At 42.8% G+C, this 16,275-nt stretch overlaps 1 protein-coding gene across 1 annotated transcript in view; it reads left to right on the forward strand.

The window, feature by feature from the left end:
• The first annotated feature begins 219 nt into the window (after nucleotides 1-219).
• PTPN1 (protein tyrosine phosphatase non-receptor type 1) overlaps nucleotides 220-16,275 on the forward strand; it is a 72,351-nt gene continuing 56,295 nt past the window's right edge. The window contains exon 1 of the mRNA XM_003932569.4: nucleotides 220-446. Coding sequence (XP_003932618.1) covers nucleotides 384-446 — 63 coding nt within the window. The 5' untranslated portion in view covers nucleotides 220-383. The remainder of the gene's footprint in view (nucleotides 447-16,275) is intronic.

Raw genomic sequence — 16,275 nt, forward strand, 5'->3', positions numbered from 1 at the left:
GGGCTCCCGGGGTCGCCTAGGCAACCGGCGAGCGCCACGCCCGAGCCCAGAGCCCCCGAGGGGAGGAGGAAGCGCGAGCTATTAGACGTCTCGCGGTGCTACGGCTACTTCCCCTAGCACCTCCCCCGACTCCTCCCCGCGGAAGTGCTTTTCGACATTCTCGATCGCTGATTGGTCCTTACGCCTCAGGGGCGGAGCCCCTGGCAGCCGCGGTGCGTAGTTCCGGCTGCCGGTTGACATGAAGAAGCAGCGGCGGCTAGGGCGGCGGTAGCGGCAGGAGTTGGGGCTTGCAGCGGGCCTCGGGGCTAAGAGCGCGACGCGGCCTAGAGCGGCAGACAGTGCAGTGGGCTGAGAAGGAGGCACAGCAGCCGCCCTGGCCCATCATGGAGATGGAAAAGGAGTTCGAGCAGATCGACAAGTCCGGGAGCTGGGCGGCCATTTACCAGGTGCGGGAGCGCCCCGGAGCGTGGCGGGCCCTTCGCTTAGGCAGCGTGACTATCCTCCTCAGGTTCCCAGGCCCCAGACTCCCTCTGGGTCTCGCCTCCGCCTCGCGCCTACCGCTTGAGGATTCGATGGGACAGCGACGCACTGCGCCCCCGCTCTCTTTGTCCCCCTGGTGGGCCTGTTTCGCTCCGCGGCCGTGGAGCCCCCTTCAGTCCCCCACCTCCTTCCTATTCTCCAGCCCTGGTGACTTCCCAAGCTGGGGGGCCGCCGGTCTGTGCTCTAAGCGCGAATCCCTCGCACCCCGACCCCGCCCCCTGCCTGTCCACTCTTTGTCCCCTGGGGTGATTTAGCACCCCCACTGTTTCCTTTTCTGGATTGGACCACCTCAGACTCTCTCCCTTTGTCTCCCTGGGGGAAAAGGTTACTCACCCCCCTTCACGTTTCCTTTCCCCTCGTCTCAGTGTGCGTCGAGTCCCAGGGATGACAGTCCCCTTCCCACTTTCTGTTCATTCATTTATTGGATAGGAGTTGGCGAGCCTGTTCTGTAGTGGGCATCGCTTAGGCACTGGAGATTGTGTTTGCTAAACAGGGCAGGCAAGATCGTAGTCTTAGTGAAGCGTAGAGTCGAATAGGGCAATCAAACACAGGAGCGAATAATTCAGTTACAGGTGCTGTGAAGGGAACGACTTCCTAACGGGGTACAGGGTGACTGCCTAGCCAGTGCAGGTGCCGGCTGCCTTGGAGACAGGGATCAGGGAAGGCCTGTCAGAGGCAGAGACATTTGCTTTGCGAGCTGAACCAGGAGGAGCAGAAAGCCATGAGAATATGGGGCTAAAGAACCTTCTGGCCAGGAGGCCTGCGGTCCACACTCCATTGAGGCCATGATACTATCTTTTCGGGCAGGGAATCAGGAAGGTTAGCGTTTTAACCCTCTCTAAAATAGCATCTTTCCTCAATGAGCAGCTTAGTCTTTGGTCATGGCTGAGATGACCTTGTCTTCGGAGTCTTCATCTCTTTGTGTGTTAAAAAGTTAGGAAAGTAGGGTTTCTTGTATATCTATAAAACAAATAGTTAAAAACACAAAGAGATTTTCCTTTCATAAGCAGCTAAATCCTCTGAAGAAAATACGTGCTCCCAATTAAATGTCATTGCGGGGGCTGTGAAGATTAAAACCACGCTTGCACAGTATCTTAAATTAAGCGATGCACAGAATAGAGAGATTTTGTTACTTGTATAAAGGGAGAAGGCCGTTTATTCTGTTTTCAGCTTACAGGCTCAAAAGGCAAATTGTGAGATCTTTCAGCTGTTTTGAGCACCGCTTAAAAAGGAAAAAAGCTTTAAGGAGTTCTTTGGTATGCTTGACTAACAAAAGCCTTTTTTTGACAGCCTTGATTTTCATGTGAATTTACATCAAGCTTATTTGACGGGATTCTTTTTATTTGGATTGTAGTGTGTATATTAGTTTCTGCTAGACTAATATTTCTAACCACTGTAATCAAATGCTAATACATATGATCAGTATATAAAACTTGTGTATCATATTTGGTCTCTGAATTAGTTGAATGAATTCTGCAAATGACAGGATGTGTAGACAGATTTTCTGCATCAGTTTAATGCAGTTGAGTCTTAGGTGGCTTTAAATGAAAATTTGAAGTGTTGGAATTGATTACGGTACACCCCATCACAAGTGGAAGCATTGGGAGAAATCTTTTTTCTACCACGCTCATACTTGGCTAATTTTTGTATTCTTAGTAGAGATGGGGGTTTCAACCATATTGGACAAGCTGGTCTCGAACTCTTCACCTCGTGATCCTCCCACCTCAGCATCCCAAAGTACTGGTATTACAGGCATGAGCCACTCTGCCCCACCTGTTTCTTACAGTTTTAAGCCAGGGTGGCCTGACCTGTCACCCAAGCATTGTTAAAACTGTTAAGCATGCAACTGTCATGGAGGGTGTCAGTTTTCAATTAAGTTCCTTCATTGTTCTTAAGTTTTTCTGCCACAGACCCCACAAGGTAGTCGAGGTGTTGAGATTTTCCCTGCTTCTTAATGGATTGCCACATTCTGGGAGGTAGTTTCTTTTGGTCTTAGAAAATTGTCACGGTGGGCTTTTCTCACCTCCACTGTATGGATATTTTTCTTCTCTAAAATCTTGAAATCAGAAGCTTTTCTGTTTTGTTTAAGAGACGGGGTTTCGCCATGTTGGTCATGGCTGGTATTGAACTCCTGACCTAGTGATCTGCCCACCTTGCCTCCCAAAGTGCTGGGATTACAGGCGTGAGCCACTGCGCCCAGCTGCTTTTCTCCTTTTTAACTGTAAAGGTAGCTCTTCGGCATACAGCTGTAGCACTTTCTAAAACTGTTCAAATGACCTTGAGTCTAAAGTGGCTAATTTTCCAAGGTATGTATCACTTTACCAAAATCATTATTTTTCAAAGATTCAAGGAAATGTATTTACAATTGGCAGAAAATGGAAGTTTAAAAAAATGAATATTTTATTACATGTCAGAATGAGGGCAGCCTTATACAGAGACATAGTTTGAGCTTGCTTAGCCTATTGTGATTAGAGAAGCAATGTAATTTTTGCTTACAACTTGGTAAACAGATCAGTTACTCTTATTTTCTAATTAAAACAAAAAGATGTAAAAACTCAAAAACTAGTGAAAAAAATGAAAAGAGTGAGGAGAACTTTGGAATGCTGAGGAATATGGCAGCTTAGAAAACAAATTTTTCAGGCAGAGATTCTATGCCAGGTCAGTTTGATAAAGTGAGCATAACTATTTTTTTTTTTTTTTTTTTTTTTTTTTTTGAGACAGAGTTTCGCTCTTGTTACCCAGGCTGGAGTGCAATGGCACGATCTCGGCTCACCGCAACCTCCGCCTCCTGGGTTCAGGCAATTCTCCTGCCTCAGCCTCCTGAGTAGCTGGGATTACAGGCACGCACCACCATGCCCAGCTAATTTTTGTATTTTTAGTAGAGACGGGGTTTCACCATGTTGACCAGGATGGTCTCGATCTCTTGACCTCGTGATCCACCCGCCTCGGCCTCCCAAAGTGCTGGGATTACAGGCTTGAGCCACCGCGCTCGGCCCTGCATAACTGTATTTTTACTCTTTAATGCTAATAAATAGCGTAGATGCTAATAAGCATTTAGGTCTATAAAAAGTCAGCTTTGCTAATGTATATAGATAGCTTTAAACGTTGTTTTCTAGCATTTAAACACCTTAAAATCATCCAGTTGTTTGATTTGGCCTAGCTGTCTAAAAGGCGAGAGTGAGCCCAGGTGAAGAAAAGAGATTGGTTTTATGGAGGTTTTATGGAGCTAGAATGAGAGGAGAGAGGAGAGGGTTGAGTGAATGGAAAGAGTAGCTCATGCGCTGCCTACATCTGTAGTTTAAGAGGGGCTGGGTCAGGTGTTTTGCTTGTTTTCTCTTCTCTAAATTCTTTGATTCTCTGACACCATTCACTATATTTCAGTGTGAATGATTTGATTGTTTCAGATAAAGGAGACTGCAGTAGTAGCTTGTGACATGAAGGCAAGATTTACTCCATGTTAGAGGCAGGCTTTAGAAAATGGTCCACTCTTCCAATTGATGTTTGTTTTTATAGCTGTTTTTGTTAGGAAATATAACCTAATCCCTGACTAGGTCAAAATCATGTAACAATGGTTCGCTAAAATTCCTTACTGATATAAAGCTTATGTTATGTTCCAAAAAGATGAATATTAAAATTTGCCAATAACGTTTATTTAAATATCATTTTCTTCAGAGGAAAAAAACCCCCTATTTTGTGTAGAAGAGAAGTATCTATACACTATGACTCACTTCACTTAAAAAAAAAAAAAGAAAGAAAAGACTAACGGAAATGACGGGAGAGACTGGGAAGTTCTAGTCATCTTCAGTGACCCATTAGATCTAAATGTTCTCGTTTAGCCCTGGTTTGAGTGAACTAAATTTAGGCGTCTGATCAGTACTTTGGAAATGGTGTGAATACCTTTGTAATTGTCTAGGCTGATATTAAATTAACTGGGAGCAAAAGTAGAAATAGTGGAGGGAAAAACTTTTTGCTATTGTTATTTGACATCACTGGCATATTTATAGGAATACTTTGGTGTTTTTGGAAGTGAGTAAACCACACCAGATGGTTCCAAAAAGTCAGCTGGGGGATAATGGTAATGCCGCTTTTTCTTAGCTCCAGCTTATCTGCTGTTGCTCCTCCTGCATTTTGCATTTTATCACGAATAGCTCCTCAAAACCTAAAATACCAAGTATTGAATAATGTAATTGAATATATACTGAATTTCACGGTAGAAACGAGTAAGAAATTTCCTATGGAGATTTTTTGACTTAGCTACTGAAATTACGACCTTTTCTTACCTGTTTCTTTCCCTTTTCTCTTTGTTAAAGAAAACTCTCTTCTGATCTTTTAGATTACAGAATCCTTTTGGCAATTTTTGTTTCTTGCAGTGCTTTTTCTTTCTTTTTTTCAAATAGAGATGGGGGTTTTGCTGTGTTGACCGGGTGGGTCTTGAACTCCTGGCTTCGAGCGATCCTCCCACCTTGGCCTCCTGAAGTTGGGATTGCAGGTGTGAGCCACCGTGCCTGGCTTGCGGGTACTTTTTCTGAGGCCTGCCTGAGCCTATATATATTTTGCACAATTTGGCATTCCTCCCTACAGTGTTTATGCTAATTTGTTTCTGGTAACAGCTAATGATGGCAAATAGACTGGGCGTGTTCCTTTATGCTGCCCATGTTCAGGAAAATTGGAATTGTATCTGGGTCATTGTTACCAGATGATGTAGTTTGGCACCAGCCATTCCGTGTGCACATTTTGTGTATCCAGGAGGGCTGGGGATTTTGGAGTAGTCGGTGATCCCCTCTGCCACATTTCACTGGTTGGTCACTATGGTATCCTTCCCACCACACTAGAAGTCCAGGTTCTCAGATGTTGCTTATGAGCCTGCAGTGGTTTCTAGTTTCACACTGCAGAAAGGAGTGGAACCGGTTACCCATTAATATGGCCCCTCAACAATCACGCCACATTCCCCTCTCCTCCACTGGTATATTCTTCAGATCATCACTAGAGTACTTAATTGTTCTAAAACCAGATCTGAATCCATCACCCCTCTGTGTACCTACTTCTGGTGTTTCCGTAACTTGAACTTGTAAAGTTCGAACTCCTCCTTACCACGGCATCTAGCTTCCGGTCCTTCCCTCCCATGTGGCTTCCATTCTACCTACACCAGAAACAGCAGCGTTCTCCAAACTCATCCTCACCCTTCGTTCCTCTATACCAGGTGTCCCCAAACTACGGCCCATGGGCTGCATGAGGCCCCCTGAGGCCATTTATCCCCCCCACCCCCCACCCCGCCCCCGCCGCACTTCAGGAAGGGGCACCTCTTTCATTGGTGGTCAGTGAGAGGAGCACAGTATGTGGCGGCCCTCCAACAGTCTGAGGGACAGTGAACTGGCCCCCTGTGTAAAAAGTTTGGGGACGCCTGCTATACCACCATTGCTGAGCAGTTTGTTGAGGATGCCTCTCCCATTCAATCTAGCTTGCACCTTCCAGCTCAAATGTGTGCTTCCTTGCACCAGAGTTTTGCTCTCTCACCTGTGTGTTTTCATACAAGCTGGCATAGCTCTTCTAAAGCCCTGCTGTCAATGCAGCTGTGTCTTTAAAAAAAATTTTATTTTTATAAAGTCGAGGTCTCACTGTATTGCCCAGGTTGGTCTCAAACTCCTGGGCTCAAGCAATCCGTCTGCCTTGGCCTCCCAAAGTGCTGGGATTATAGGTATGAGCTACTGTGCCCGGCTCTAGCTGCTACTTTATATCTTAGGTCTATCTCCAATAGAGCCCAAGCTTTCCCAGGCCACCTGTTCTATTTTTTTCATTCATCTCGGAGTCCTCTGCTTCTGGCATAGAGTAGATACCTAACAAGTGTTGGGATTGAAATGTCAGTACTTTCCTAGCCTGATGGTGTAAAGAGGTACAAAATATGCTTCCCGGCTCCCATTGGGGGGGGGGGGCAATGATATAAATGAATAGATTAGCCCACGTTAATACCAATAGCAGAGGTCACTCTGGGAGAAAGCCCTGCCACATTTTGAGTCAGCCTAATGAGGTAATTTAGTATTGCCTGCTCTAGTGGCTTTGGAAGAAAGGCTGGCATTCTTATCCAGCAGAAGCTGATACCCCACTGATTTGTTTCACAGAAGCTTTAAATGTAATAACAAATTTGTACTTGTCCTAAGTTGAACTTTATAGGCAACTTAGAGATGATATGTTTGTCTATCTAAGAATTGCTGAATTCCTCTGCCCTCTTCACTCCTGACTGGTTCTCACAAACCTTCTAGAGAGCCTTTGCATGTGGTTGGTTCATAAAATATTTTTTTGATTTTGGGGTATAATATATAGTTCTCTATAAAGTAATGACCATTAACAAGTCTGTGAATTTTTTTTCAAACTATAAAGAGTGATGACATTTTTTGGCCTTTGACCACCCTTAGGCCAAGATAGTAGTTTCATGTTTTGCTTTTTCCGGTGTCTTCTGTGTCTGGGTATAGTTGTAGTCTCAGCTGTCATACTAACAGTGCTGAGTGGGTCTCTTACTTTCTTTGGGTTTTGGTTTCTTCCTTTGTAAAAATGATCCTAAGTTCAGGTCAAGTAATAAAAATTCTTAATGTACTCACGAAGAGAATTTAATGTTCCTGAATAATCCTTGTGAAAACTATAGCGGTTACTCAGTTTTCCAAGGTGTGGGTGGGTACAATTAGGCTCAAAAGTTTATAGGAGGTTTGTGAGTGTAGTTAACGGCTCAAAAGAATAGGGTGTTTTTTCGTAAGAGGCATTAAACGTTTTTGATAAATAGAGTTCATTTGACTTAGTAGTGTGGGAAAATGAGTAGCCCTGACACTTACGCTATGCTTTTGCAGTTTTTCCTCTCAAGTAGCAACTGGGTGGCTTTTCCTGTAAAAGATAGAGGAACCGATTCTTGAGAATTTACAAAAGATTCAACCCTAACTAGGTACACAAAGAATAACTGCCCTTTATGTTGTAATTTTAGGAAGAAACCTACATCTGGTCTAAGTTTCATTTGAATACACATATGGCATATTTTAGAAGAAAGTACCTAAGTCTCCAGCATTTTAGAACTAATGCTTTACTTTGTGTAGAAATGGTCTTTAGAGTTTACTAGCTACTGCCCTCTCCTTTTCTTTTTCTTTCTTTCTTTTTTTTTTTTTTTTTTTAAGAGATGGGGTTTTACCATGTTGGCCAGGCTGGTCTCAAACTCCTGACCTCAGGTGATCCACCCATCTCGGCCTCCCAAAGTGCTGAGATTACAATCATGAGCCACCGCACCCAGCCGCCCTCTCCTTTTTGAAAGCAGCTTGACATGATCATGAGTATCCAGCTGACAGCTTATACATTTTGATTGTCTGAAAACTGGAAATAAGGCCATTTCACATGGAAGATTCCCTCCTGCCCTGAAGCAGCCAAAGAAAACTGTAGCCATCAAATCTGTTGATCTCTGGGCTTTGGTACAAGTCACACTATAGATAAAATAATACCAACTACTTATCAGTGATTTTCAGTCCTTTTAAAGTTTTTTGTTTTTTTTTTTTAAGATGGAGTCTTGCTCTGTCACCCAGGCTGGAGTACAGTAGTGTGATCTCGGCTCACTGCAACTTCTACCTCCTGAGTTTTAAGTGATTCTCCTGCTTTAGTCTCCTGAGTAACTGGGATTACAGGCATGCACCACCATGCCCAGCTAATTTTTGTATTTTTAGTAGAGATGGGGTTTCACATGTTGGTCAGGCTGGTCTCAAACTCCTGACCTTGTAATCCACCTGCCTTGGCCTCCCAAAGTGGAGAGATTACAGGCGTGAGCCACCACGCCCAGCCTAAAGTTTATTTTTTCAATAACTTTTTTTTGGAGATAGAGTCTTGCTCTGTCATCCAGGCTGGAGTGCAGTGGCACAATCTTGGCTTACTGTAACCTTTACCTCCTGGGCTCAAGTGATCCTCCAACCTCAGAATCCCAAGTAGCTGGGACTACAGGCATGTGCCATCATGCCCAGCTAATTTTTATATGTTTTTGGAGTAGAGATAGGATTTTGCTGTGGTACCCAGGCTGGTCTTCAACTCCCAGGCTTAAGCCATCTGCCTGCCTCAGGCTCCCAAAATGCTGGGATTACAGGCGTGAGCCACTGTGCCCAGCCCTGTCCTTTTTTTAAGAGAAAAATTTGTGACATGGTTTGATTTACTGAATGCTTGTGATTTTACCAAGGCAGTAAGGTTTTATGGATACCCTACGGTAATTAGATAGAATTAGTGCTCCAAGAAGTCAGCTCTGTAATATAGACTTTGAGTAAACATGGCAAAGGGACACTTAAAGTCTGCATTTTCTCTGGGAAATAAACATTCTTTACTACTGTGAATCTAGTACTGTGCTCGAAAAAGGTTCTAAGTCCTTCTTGAGGATTAACCACTTGTTGAAGTAAAGCTTTGGGTCCCAAGTAGACTTGAGTCTCTGTCTCCCTCTCTTTACTTTTCAGTTGTTTCTTCCTAGAGACTGAAGTATGTTTTACTTTTACAGATGAAGAAGGAAAAGCCTCGGCTATGTCTGTGGTTTTTGTGGGTGAGCAGCATCACTTGCAGAGATAAGATGAGCATAGCAAAACTAGGTTTCCAAAATAATGCTTAAAAATTTCTTAGTGATTAGAAAAGGTAAAATCTTCCCTTATCTCTGTTAAGAAATGTTTTTCTCCTGACTTTTTTTCCTTTCTTAATGTATCTTTTATTGGCACATCTCTTCCTTTTGCAGAATCTTACTTAAAAGTCACCACGTCAAATGACAGGAAACAGCTTAGCTAATTTTTATTCAGATGGGCACTGGTTACAGGATTGTACACTATCGCAAATTGTTTACAGGAAAATGAACATCAAGTAATTATTCCGAATAGTTAGAATTCTCTTAAGAACATGGGTTACTTAAAAATGTCTAAGGATAAAGCCACTTCTGAATATAACTTCACTCAAGGGAACAAATAAGCAAACTGTATTTAGCGTAACATGGTAAATTAGCTTTAATTCTCCTCGATTTGTCACTTTAAACTACTGTTTCACTTTTCAAATAGGGCTTAGTTTGTTTCTGTAAGGATAAAGGGAAAATATGCCTCACTGAGTCATAAATATTTGTGTGGCTGACTTTTGCACAGAGAAAAGAGGCCTCTAAGAAGGTACCCAGTGAATTGTTTTGGGTGGGGAGTAGGGAGGGAATATATAGCTTTTTGGTTTTTTGTTGTCATTGTTTTCCTTTGTTGTTTTTACCCTGATCTGAATTGTATCTTGACAGCACTTTTGAATTAAGAGCATTACCATTATTGTTCATTACCTGTATGCCACCTCCCTGTTGCCAGAGTGTTAAGGATCATCCTCCAAGGTGGGGTGAGGCAGAATGGGGCCAAGATCAGGAAGTTGCATCAGGTTTCTACAAGCACAAAACCAAATTTTTGGAGCAGTCCCCAGCATACAAGCTGGTTTAGCCACACCTAAGGGTCACTCTTGAACATTCCTTGATAATCCACATCCCTAGAATGTTAGGTTTTAGTGGGTCCTTTATGTACCTATCATGGTACCATTTCTGAGCATTTCTAAATGTTCCTTCATGTCTTACCGATGGTTTTTCTTGAATAAATTGTAAGAATGTTAGTGCCATTATCAGTATTTTGTTTGCTCTGTTGACACCACAAATAGCTACCCAGGTCTGCGCTTTCCCCTGTTTCTCTACCTGCTAATGAAAATAACTTTTGAAAGTTTGAGTAACAGTATTGAAGAATGCACAGTGATGGGTTCTGTACTCATCCTTAACTGCTTGTTTTCATCTTTTGTGAGCTTGAATTTTCTCCAAAAAACTTATAAGAAAATGTACCAAACATAATTATCACTCAGAGAGAATAGTTGTAGTTTCACAAACCCAGTGCATTTTTTTCCCCATGAATACATATTTGTCAACGAAGCCTCATGTTGCAACTTGTTCCACTACTCGATGGTGACAAACTTTGGGTTTCCCAATGACTTGGAAGATGTTGCTTTTGCAAGTAGGAAATAGATGGCTTTAGAAGATGGAGGATTACTTTGGTTTGAAGTGGGAGTGTGGTATGTCCTTAGCTGTCTGTGAAATGCAGCTGGAGATGGGTGTGGCCCTTCATCTTCATTTCCCATCTTCAGTTTGAGGAGGTAGTTACCCTTCTAACCGCTTAAGAACTGCACGGTACATGCTGTTTTAGTTAGAGGGCAAAACCGAGCTCCCGTAGTTTCCCTGGTGCTTGCCTTCATATTAATACAATGTCATCGTTTGGCAATGTTTACATGCCAGGTTCTATGTTAGAAAGAAGAAAGGGTATAGCTGAAGTTAAAGGATACAGTTGGCCTCTCACCTTTAGATTTTTGTAAGTGCCTTTAAAGATTGATTTTTGTAGGTTGATCATAAGGAAGTGATAAGTATGTTAGGTTATTTGTGGTTTGAGCTAATTTTAGTCTCTCTTACAGCTTGCTTTGTATCCTTTGCCATTAAAACATGCTTTCTAGAAAGACAACTTTTGAATGTAGGACACAGTTTATATTCTATACTTGGCTATATTTCATAAAATATTTTCTCAGTACTTTGGAACTTGGACAGTTTGAAGCATAGTAACATCATTTAAAAATCATTGATTCCAGCTGGGCATGGTGACTTACGCTGTAGTCCCAGCACTTTGGGAGGCCAAGGTGGGTGGATCACTTGAGGTCAGGAGTTCGAGACCAGCTTGACTAACATGGTGAAACCCCATCTCTATGAAAAATACAAAATTAGCCGAGCCTGGTGGCGCACACCTGTAATCCCAGCTACTTGGGAGGCTGAGGTAGGAGAATTGCTTGGACCTGGGAGGCAGAGGTTGCAGTACAACTATCGCGCCACTGTACTCCAACCTGAGTGATAGGAGTGAAACACCGAGTTTCAAAAAAGAAAAAAAAAATCATTGATTCCTTTGCTTAGTGATACTTCTACTTTTCCAGCAAGTAAATTATATTCTTTCATAGAGGTATGGAATTCTTCCAAGCCAGTGGTTAAGAAGGCATAGTTGATATTAAAGGATTTTTAAAAGATTATGACCATGCCTGCAATGTATTGAAGCAAGACTGCTGGGCTGTGTAGAGGAAAGCTTCCCCAGCCTGTGCCCTTGGTTGGTAGAGTCTTTTGCTCCTAAGGGTAGGGGCTTGTATCTGCCTCCAGTACTGGTTAGTTTCATACAGAACAGTTGTGTTTCAAAGCTTTAGTCTCAAGGTGCCTTGTTCCCCTGAAGCAGCCACCCTGAACGTACATGCTCACAGGAGGGGGATGTGTGAGGTCATGGAAGAAAACTCAGGAAACCGGGTTTGGGTTCTGACTCTGCCTTTGACTGTTGTGGAACTTTGAGGAGTTACATACAGAATCTGTAAAATGTAGTCATTAGACTAGACAGCCATATAGCATGACCCTGATCTAACTTTCTACAAATTCATGGCTACACCAGGAGACCCGAGGGCGGGGTGATCTTTCTGGAAAAATTGGGGCTTCATGCCCTTCTCATGCTGGATTTGGTAGCATTATTTGGCTGTTCCTGATTCCCCTAATCTAAAAGTGGGACAGAACTTTAAAATTTCATATTAACTCAAATTAAAACTTTAAAAACCCATGGATTTCCTTAAGAATAACAAAATGCCCTTGGGGGCATAAATCACATTATATTTTAAGATTCTTGAATGCCACATGGATGAATGCAGTTCCTTTTCAAATTCTTCTTTTGTCTAAAGAGGCATGCTGGATTTTGTAATTGGACTAAAAAATCTTCCATTTGAGAAACAGTCTGCTCCATGTCCTGCCCTTGTTCAGGTTAAAACCCACTAATAGCTAACATTTACTGAATTCTGTGTTGTGCCTCAGGCACTGTGCAAAGTCCTTTACATGCAGCACTATTTATCATATACTATCAATTGGTCTATAGGAGCAGGAAATGTTTCAGGAAGACAGTGAGGTCTCAGCCCCTCAGTGCTTTTCTCCTGTATCCTGGATCCAGCTTCACAATAGCACTATGGCAGTGTGGTCATTGCTTCAGCTTCCAAGTATATGGCGGTGAAGAGAAACAAGGGATTGTACTAATCCTCCCCGATTTATTAGGACATAGCGGGAGAGAGTTTGTAGTTTTGGGCCTTTGCCTAGTTTTCTAACCTCTTACCTAGATGTCACAAATGGGCTACCCACAGTCATATTTTGCTTGGTCTGTACAATGTTTTAAAAAAAGAGAAGAGTTTAATTTGTGCCATTGTTTATAAGTGAATCAGGAGAAATGACATGCGACTCTGGATTCTGGCCTCTCTTGAAAAGTCTGAAAATCACACCGTCTGAGCTTCCATCGGGAGTGGTCTGCTAGGCTGAGGGACGTGACTCCTTTTGGATGGACACATGTGCGTTCCAGCGTTTACCAAAGTGTCCCACAGTGGGTCACACTGTCCTTGTTGGTGTATGTTACTTAGCCCTTGAGTTTGCGACCCTTTACCCAAGCTGAGTTCTCTCTTCAGGTTTGTTGTTAATGTTATGTGATGCTTGGCCTTGTAGGTATTTGGTGTATTATCATTAGATAAAATTGAAGCAAAGGGCTAAAGGGTTGCTGGCCTGAGGGAGTGCCCTTGACATTAAAATCCAGGGTAAAATCATTGGCCAGGTGCTGCTTCTTGCCCTTCCTCTTTTCTCTGTCTCTCCTCAGCCCCCTTCTGCTATTTTGAGGAAGTTAGAAGCTACCCCCATTTTTTCCTACCTCAGGCAACTGAGTGTGGCTGTATTTTTGTCCCATGTTCAGTTGTTTCCAGGAACTGTTTTTGATGACCAACTTTAAGTTAAATTGGGTGGGCCTAGTGGGAGCTGATAAAAGAATGACTTGCCCAAATATGCTTGTACTGAGATGCCTGCGAAGTAAGGTTTTTAATGACTTGCTTTACGACTTGGTCAGGAGTGATACCATTTGTCATGTGTCCAAATTCATGACTAGATGATTTTTCTACCTTATCCTCAGAGCCATAATAAAAGAAAATAAATATATAGGTTGCAGGGAGGAATGTATCTTGTTAAAGATCTCTCCCTTTTGGCCGCAAAAGTGCATGTTATGTTGTAGGATATGCCTTTTCTTTGATCCTTCTCGAACACCTGTTACTCTATAGTAGAGTTACGTTGTGCATGGCAAATTAGAACAAGCAATAGATAAGGCTGATGCTTTACCATTATTGCACAGTCAAGGTCTTTGTCGTAAGTTTTGTACCTTTCTCCAAAGGGAAAGGTATTTGTTTTTTGTTTGTTTGTTTGATTTTTTTTTTTTTGAGATGGAGTTTCACTCTCATTGCCCAGGCCGGAGTGCAATGGCACGGTATTGGCTCACTGCAACTTCTGCTTTTCAGGTTCAAACGATTCTCCTGCCTCAGCCTCCCAAGTAACTGGGATTACAGGCACCCACTACCATACCTGGCTGATTTTTTTTTTTTTTTTTTTTAAAGTAGAGATGGGGTTTTACCGTGTGGGCCAGGCTGGTCTCGAACTCCTGACCTCAGGTGAGCCACCACACTCGGCCAGGTATTTGCATTTTTAATCTCTATACCTTACTGTCTCAAATCAGGAGGATTTGGTGATTTATTCAATGTGGGGGGAGGAGGAGAAGAAGAAATGGGAGGAATGTTCCAGATTAGGGAAATAGGTAGCTAGATGAAAGATGGAGCCCCTCACCAAGGTGGGGACACAGGAAAACAAACAGGTGTGCAAAGAAGATGGTGATTGGGTTGTGAACATGTTGCTAGAGGACGTCTGGGGAAGTATCTGGTAGGTGGTGGGGTGTTTAAATGTAGAGCATTTAGAGAATGCTCAGAAGCTTCAGAGAACCCTTCCCAAAAGGACAAAACCAGCTCAGTATTTTAGCACTCCTGGATCCTATGACATGACAGCATGGATGCTTGATACGTCTATGTGAAATTAAAACCAACAATTAAGGACCAATTTCTCTGTGAAGCTTTTTGTCCATCTTTCATTTGCTTTTCTTATCTAGATTGTAAGCTCCTTGCAGCCAGCATCTTATTGATTGAGTCATTCAACAAATAATACATGAGCAGCTACTAGGTACCAGCCTCCATCCTGGGCAGTGGGGGTACGTGGTGAAGAACACAAACTTGGTCCCTGCCTTGAGGAAGTTCAGTAGTCCAGCAAACAAAGTGGCTGAATAAAGATAATCCTAGCTCACAGTGATGAGCTCTTATATGCCGAGGCCCCAGGTGCTGTGGGGATGCTCAGGAAGAGGTATCTAATTGGGATTGGGAGCAGGTGAAACAAATAAAGGATAGCGTATAAAGGTAACATCTAGGTGGAGTTCTGAAAGGCAAGGAGGAGTGAACCTGTGTGTTCTCTGAGTCCCTCCCTTATCTGGGATTAACTTCTTGCCTGTTTCTGTTCATGTTAAGTGTCACCTAGGCTCGAAAGCATGAGATCATATTTCACTTCCTTCCTCTTTGGTCCTCTTCCTCCACTTCTCCGCTATCCCCTCACACAATGCTTATGCGTTAGTCTCTTATTGTATATATTTTTCCTCTCTTCCTTTTTATGTTTCCTCTGCCGTTACTTTTAACCTTGACTACCATATGGCCTCTGAATGCTTCCAGAAGGATAGCCTAGCGGAGGTTATTCCATCATGGCCTTGAGCTCATGCTACCAGATAGCGTAGGTGACTGTGTAGGTGTCTTCTCCGGGAAGATGGTATTTGTTTCATTGTAAATGTTGCAGCCCTAGAACACCAACAACAGTGCACTGTAGTTAGTAAGCAAGCAGTATAGTATTCATTGAAGTGAAGTGATAACTTTATCCAAGTATGTATGCAGATAATCTTTGATTTGCATAAAAAACAGAATTATATTTTAATATGTCAAGATTATTTTAAAGGAATCTTCAAATGTTAGCCTTCGCACTAGGACTACATTGAAAATATATGCCTGGCCCACTGATTGTCAGCTGACACTGTGAGAATAAAGGTCTTATTTAGTTGCTGTGAATTTTAAGGGATATTTTCAATGATGTTGGCTGGTTTATCCCATTATGTGGTCTTCCTTTGTTTCTTTGTATTTTTGAGACGGAGCCTCGCTTTGTCACCCCAGGCTGGAGTATTGTGGTGCAATCTCGGCTCACTGCAACCTCCACCTTCCGAGTTCAAGTGATTCTCCTGCCTTAGCCTCCTGAGTAGCTGGGATTACAGGCACCTGCCACTATGCTCAGCTAATTTTTGTATTTTTAGTAGAGATTGGGTTTCACCGTGTTGGCCAGGCTGGTCTCGAACTCCTGACCTTATGATCCACCCACCCTGGACTCCCAAAGCTCTGGGATTACAGGTGTGAGCCACCGTGTCAGCCTATGTAGTCTTATTAGCAATTCTCAGTACACAGATAGCTTTGAGTGATTCTTTCAAGTCAAGTACCTTATTAAAAAAACTTAAGTGTGCTGATAATTGTCTTTTAAGTGGCTAAGTGATGAGACTGAATTTTTAGGCATTGTAACACTTCAGATATGATTACAGATTCTGAAATTTTTATGGTTGCTTAAATTTATTTATTTGTTTATTTATATTTGAGATGGAGTTTTACTCTTGTTGTCCAGGCTGGGTGCAATGGCGCGATCCCGGCTCACCGCAACCTCCGCCTCCCAGGTTCTAGCGATTCTCCTGCCTCAGCCTCCTGAGTAGCTGGAATTGCATGGACTCGCCACTACACCCAGCTAATTTTTGGCAT

This window comes from Saimiri boliviensis, chromosome 9 (genome assembly GCF_048565385.1).
Source record: "Saimiri boliviensis isolate mSaiBol1 chromosome 9, mSaiBol1.pri, whole genome shotgun sequence".
In the NCBI taxonomy this organism is placed as follows: domain Eukaryota; kingdom Metazoa; phylum Chordata; class Mammalia; order Primates; family Cebidae; genus Saimiri; species Saimiri boliviensis.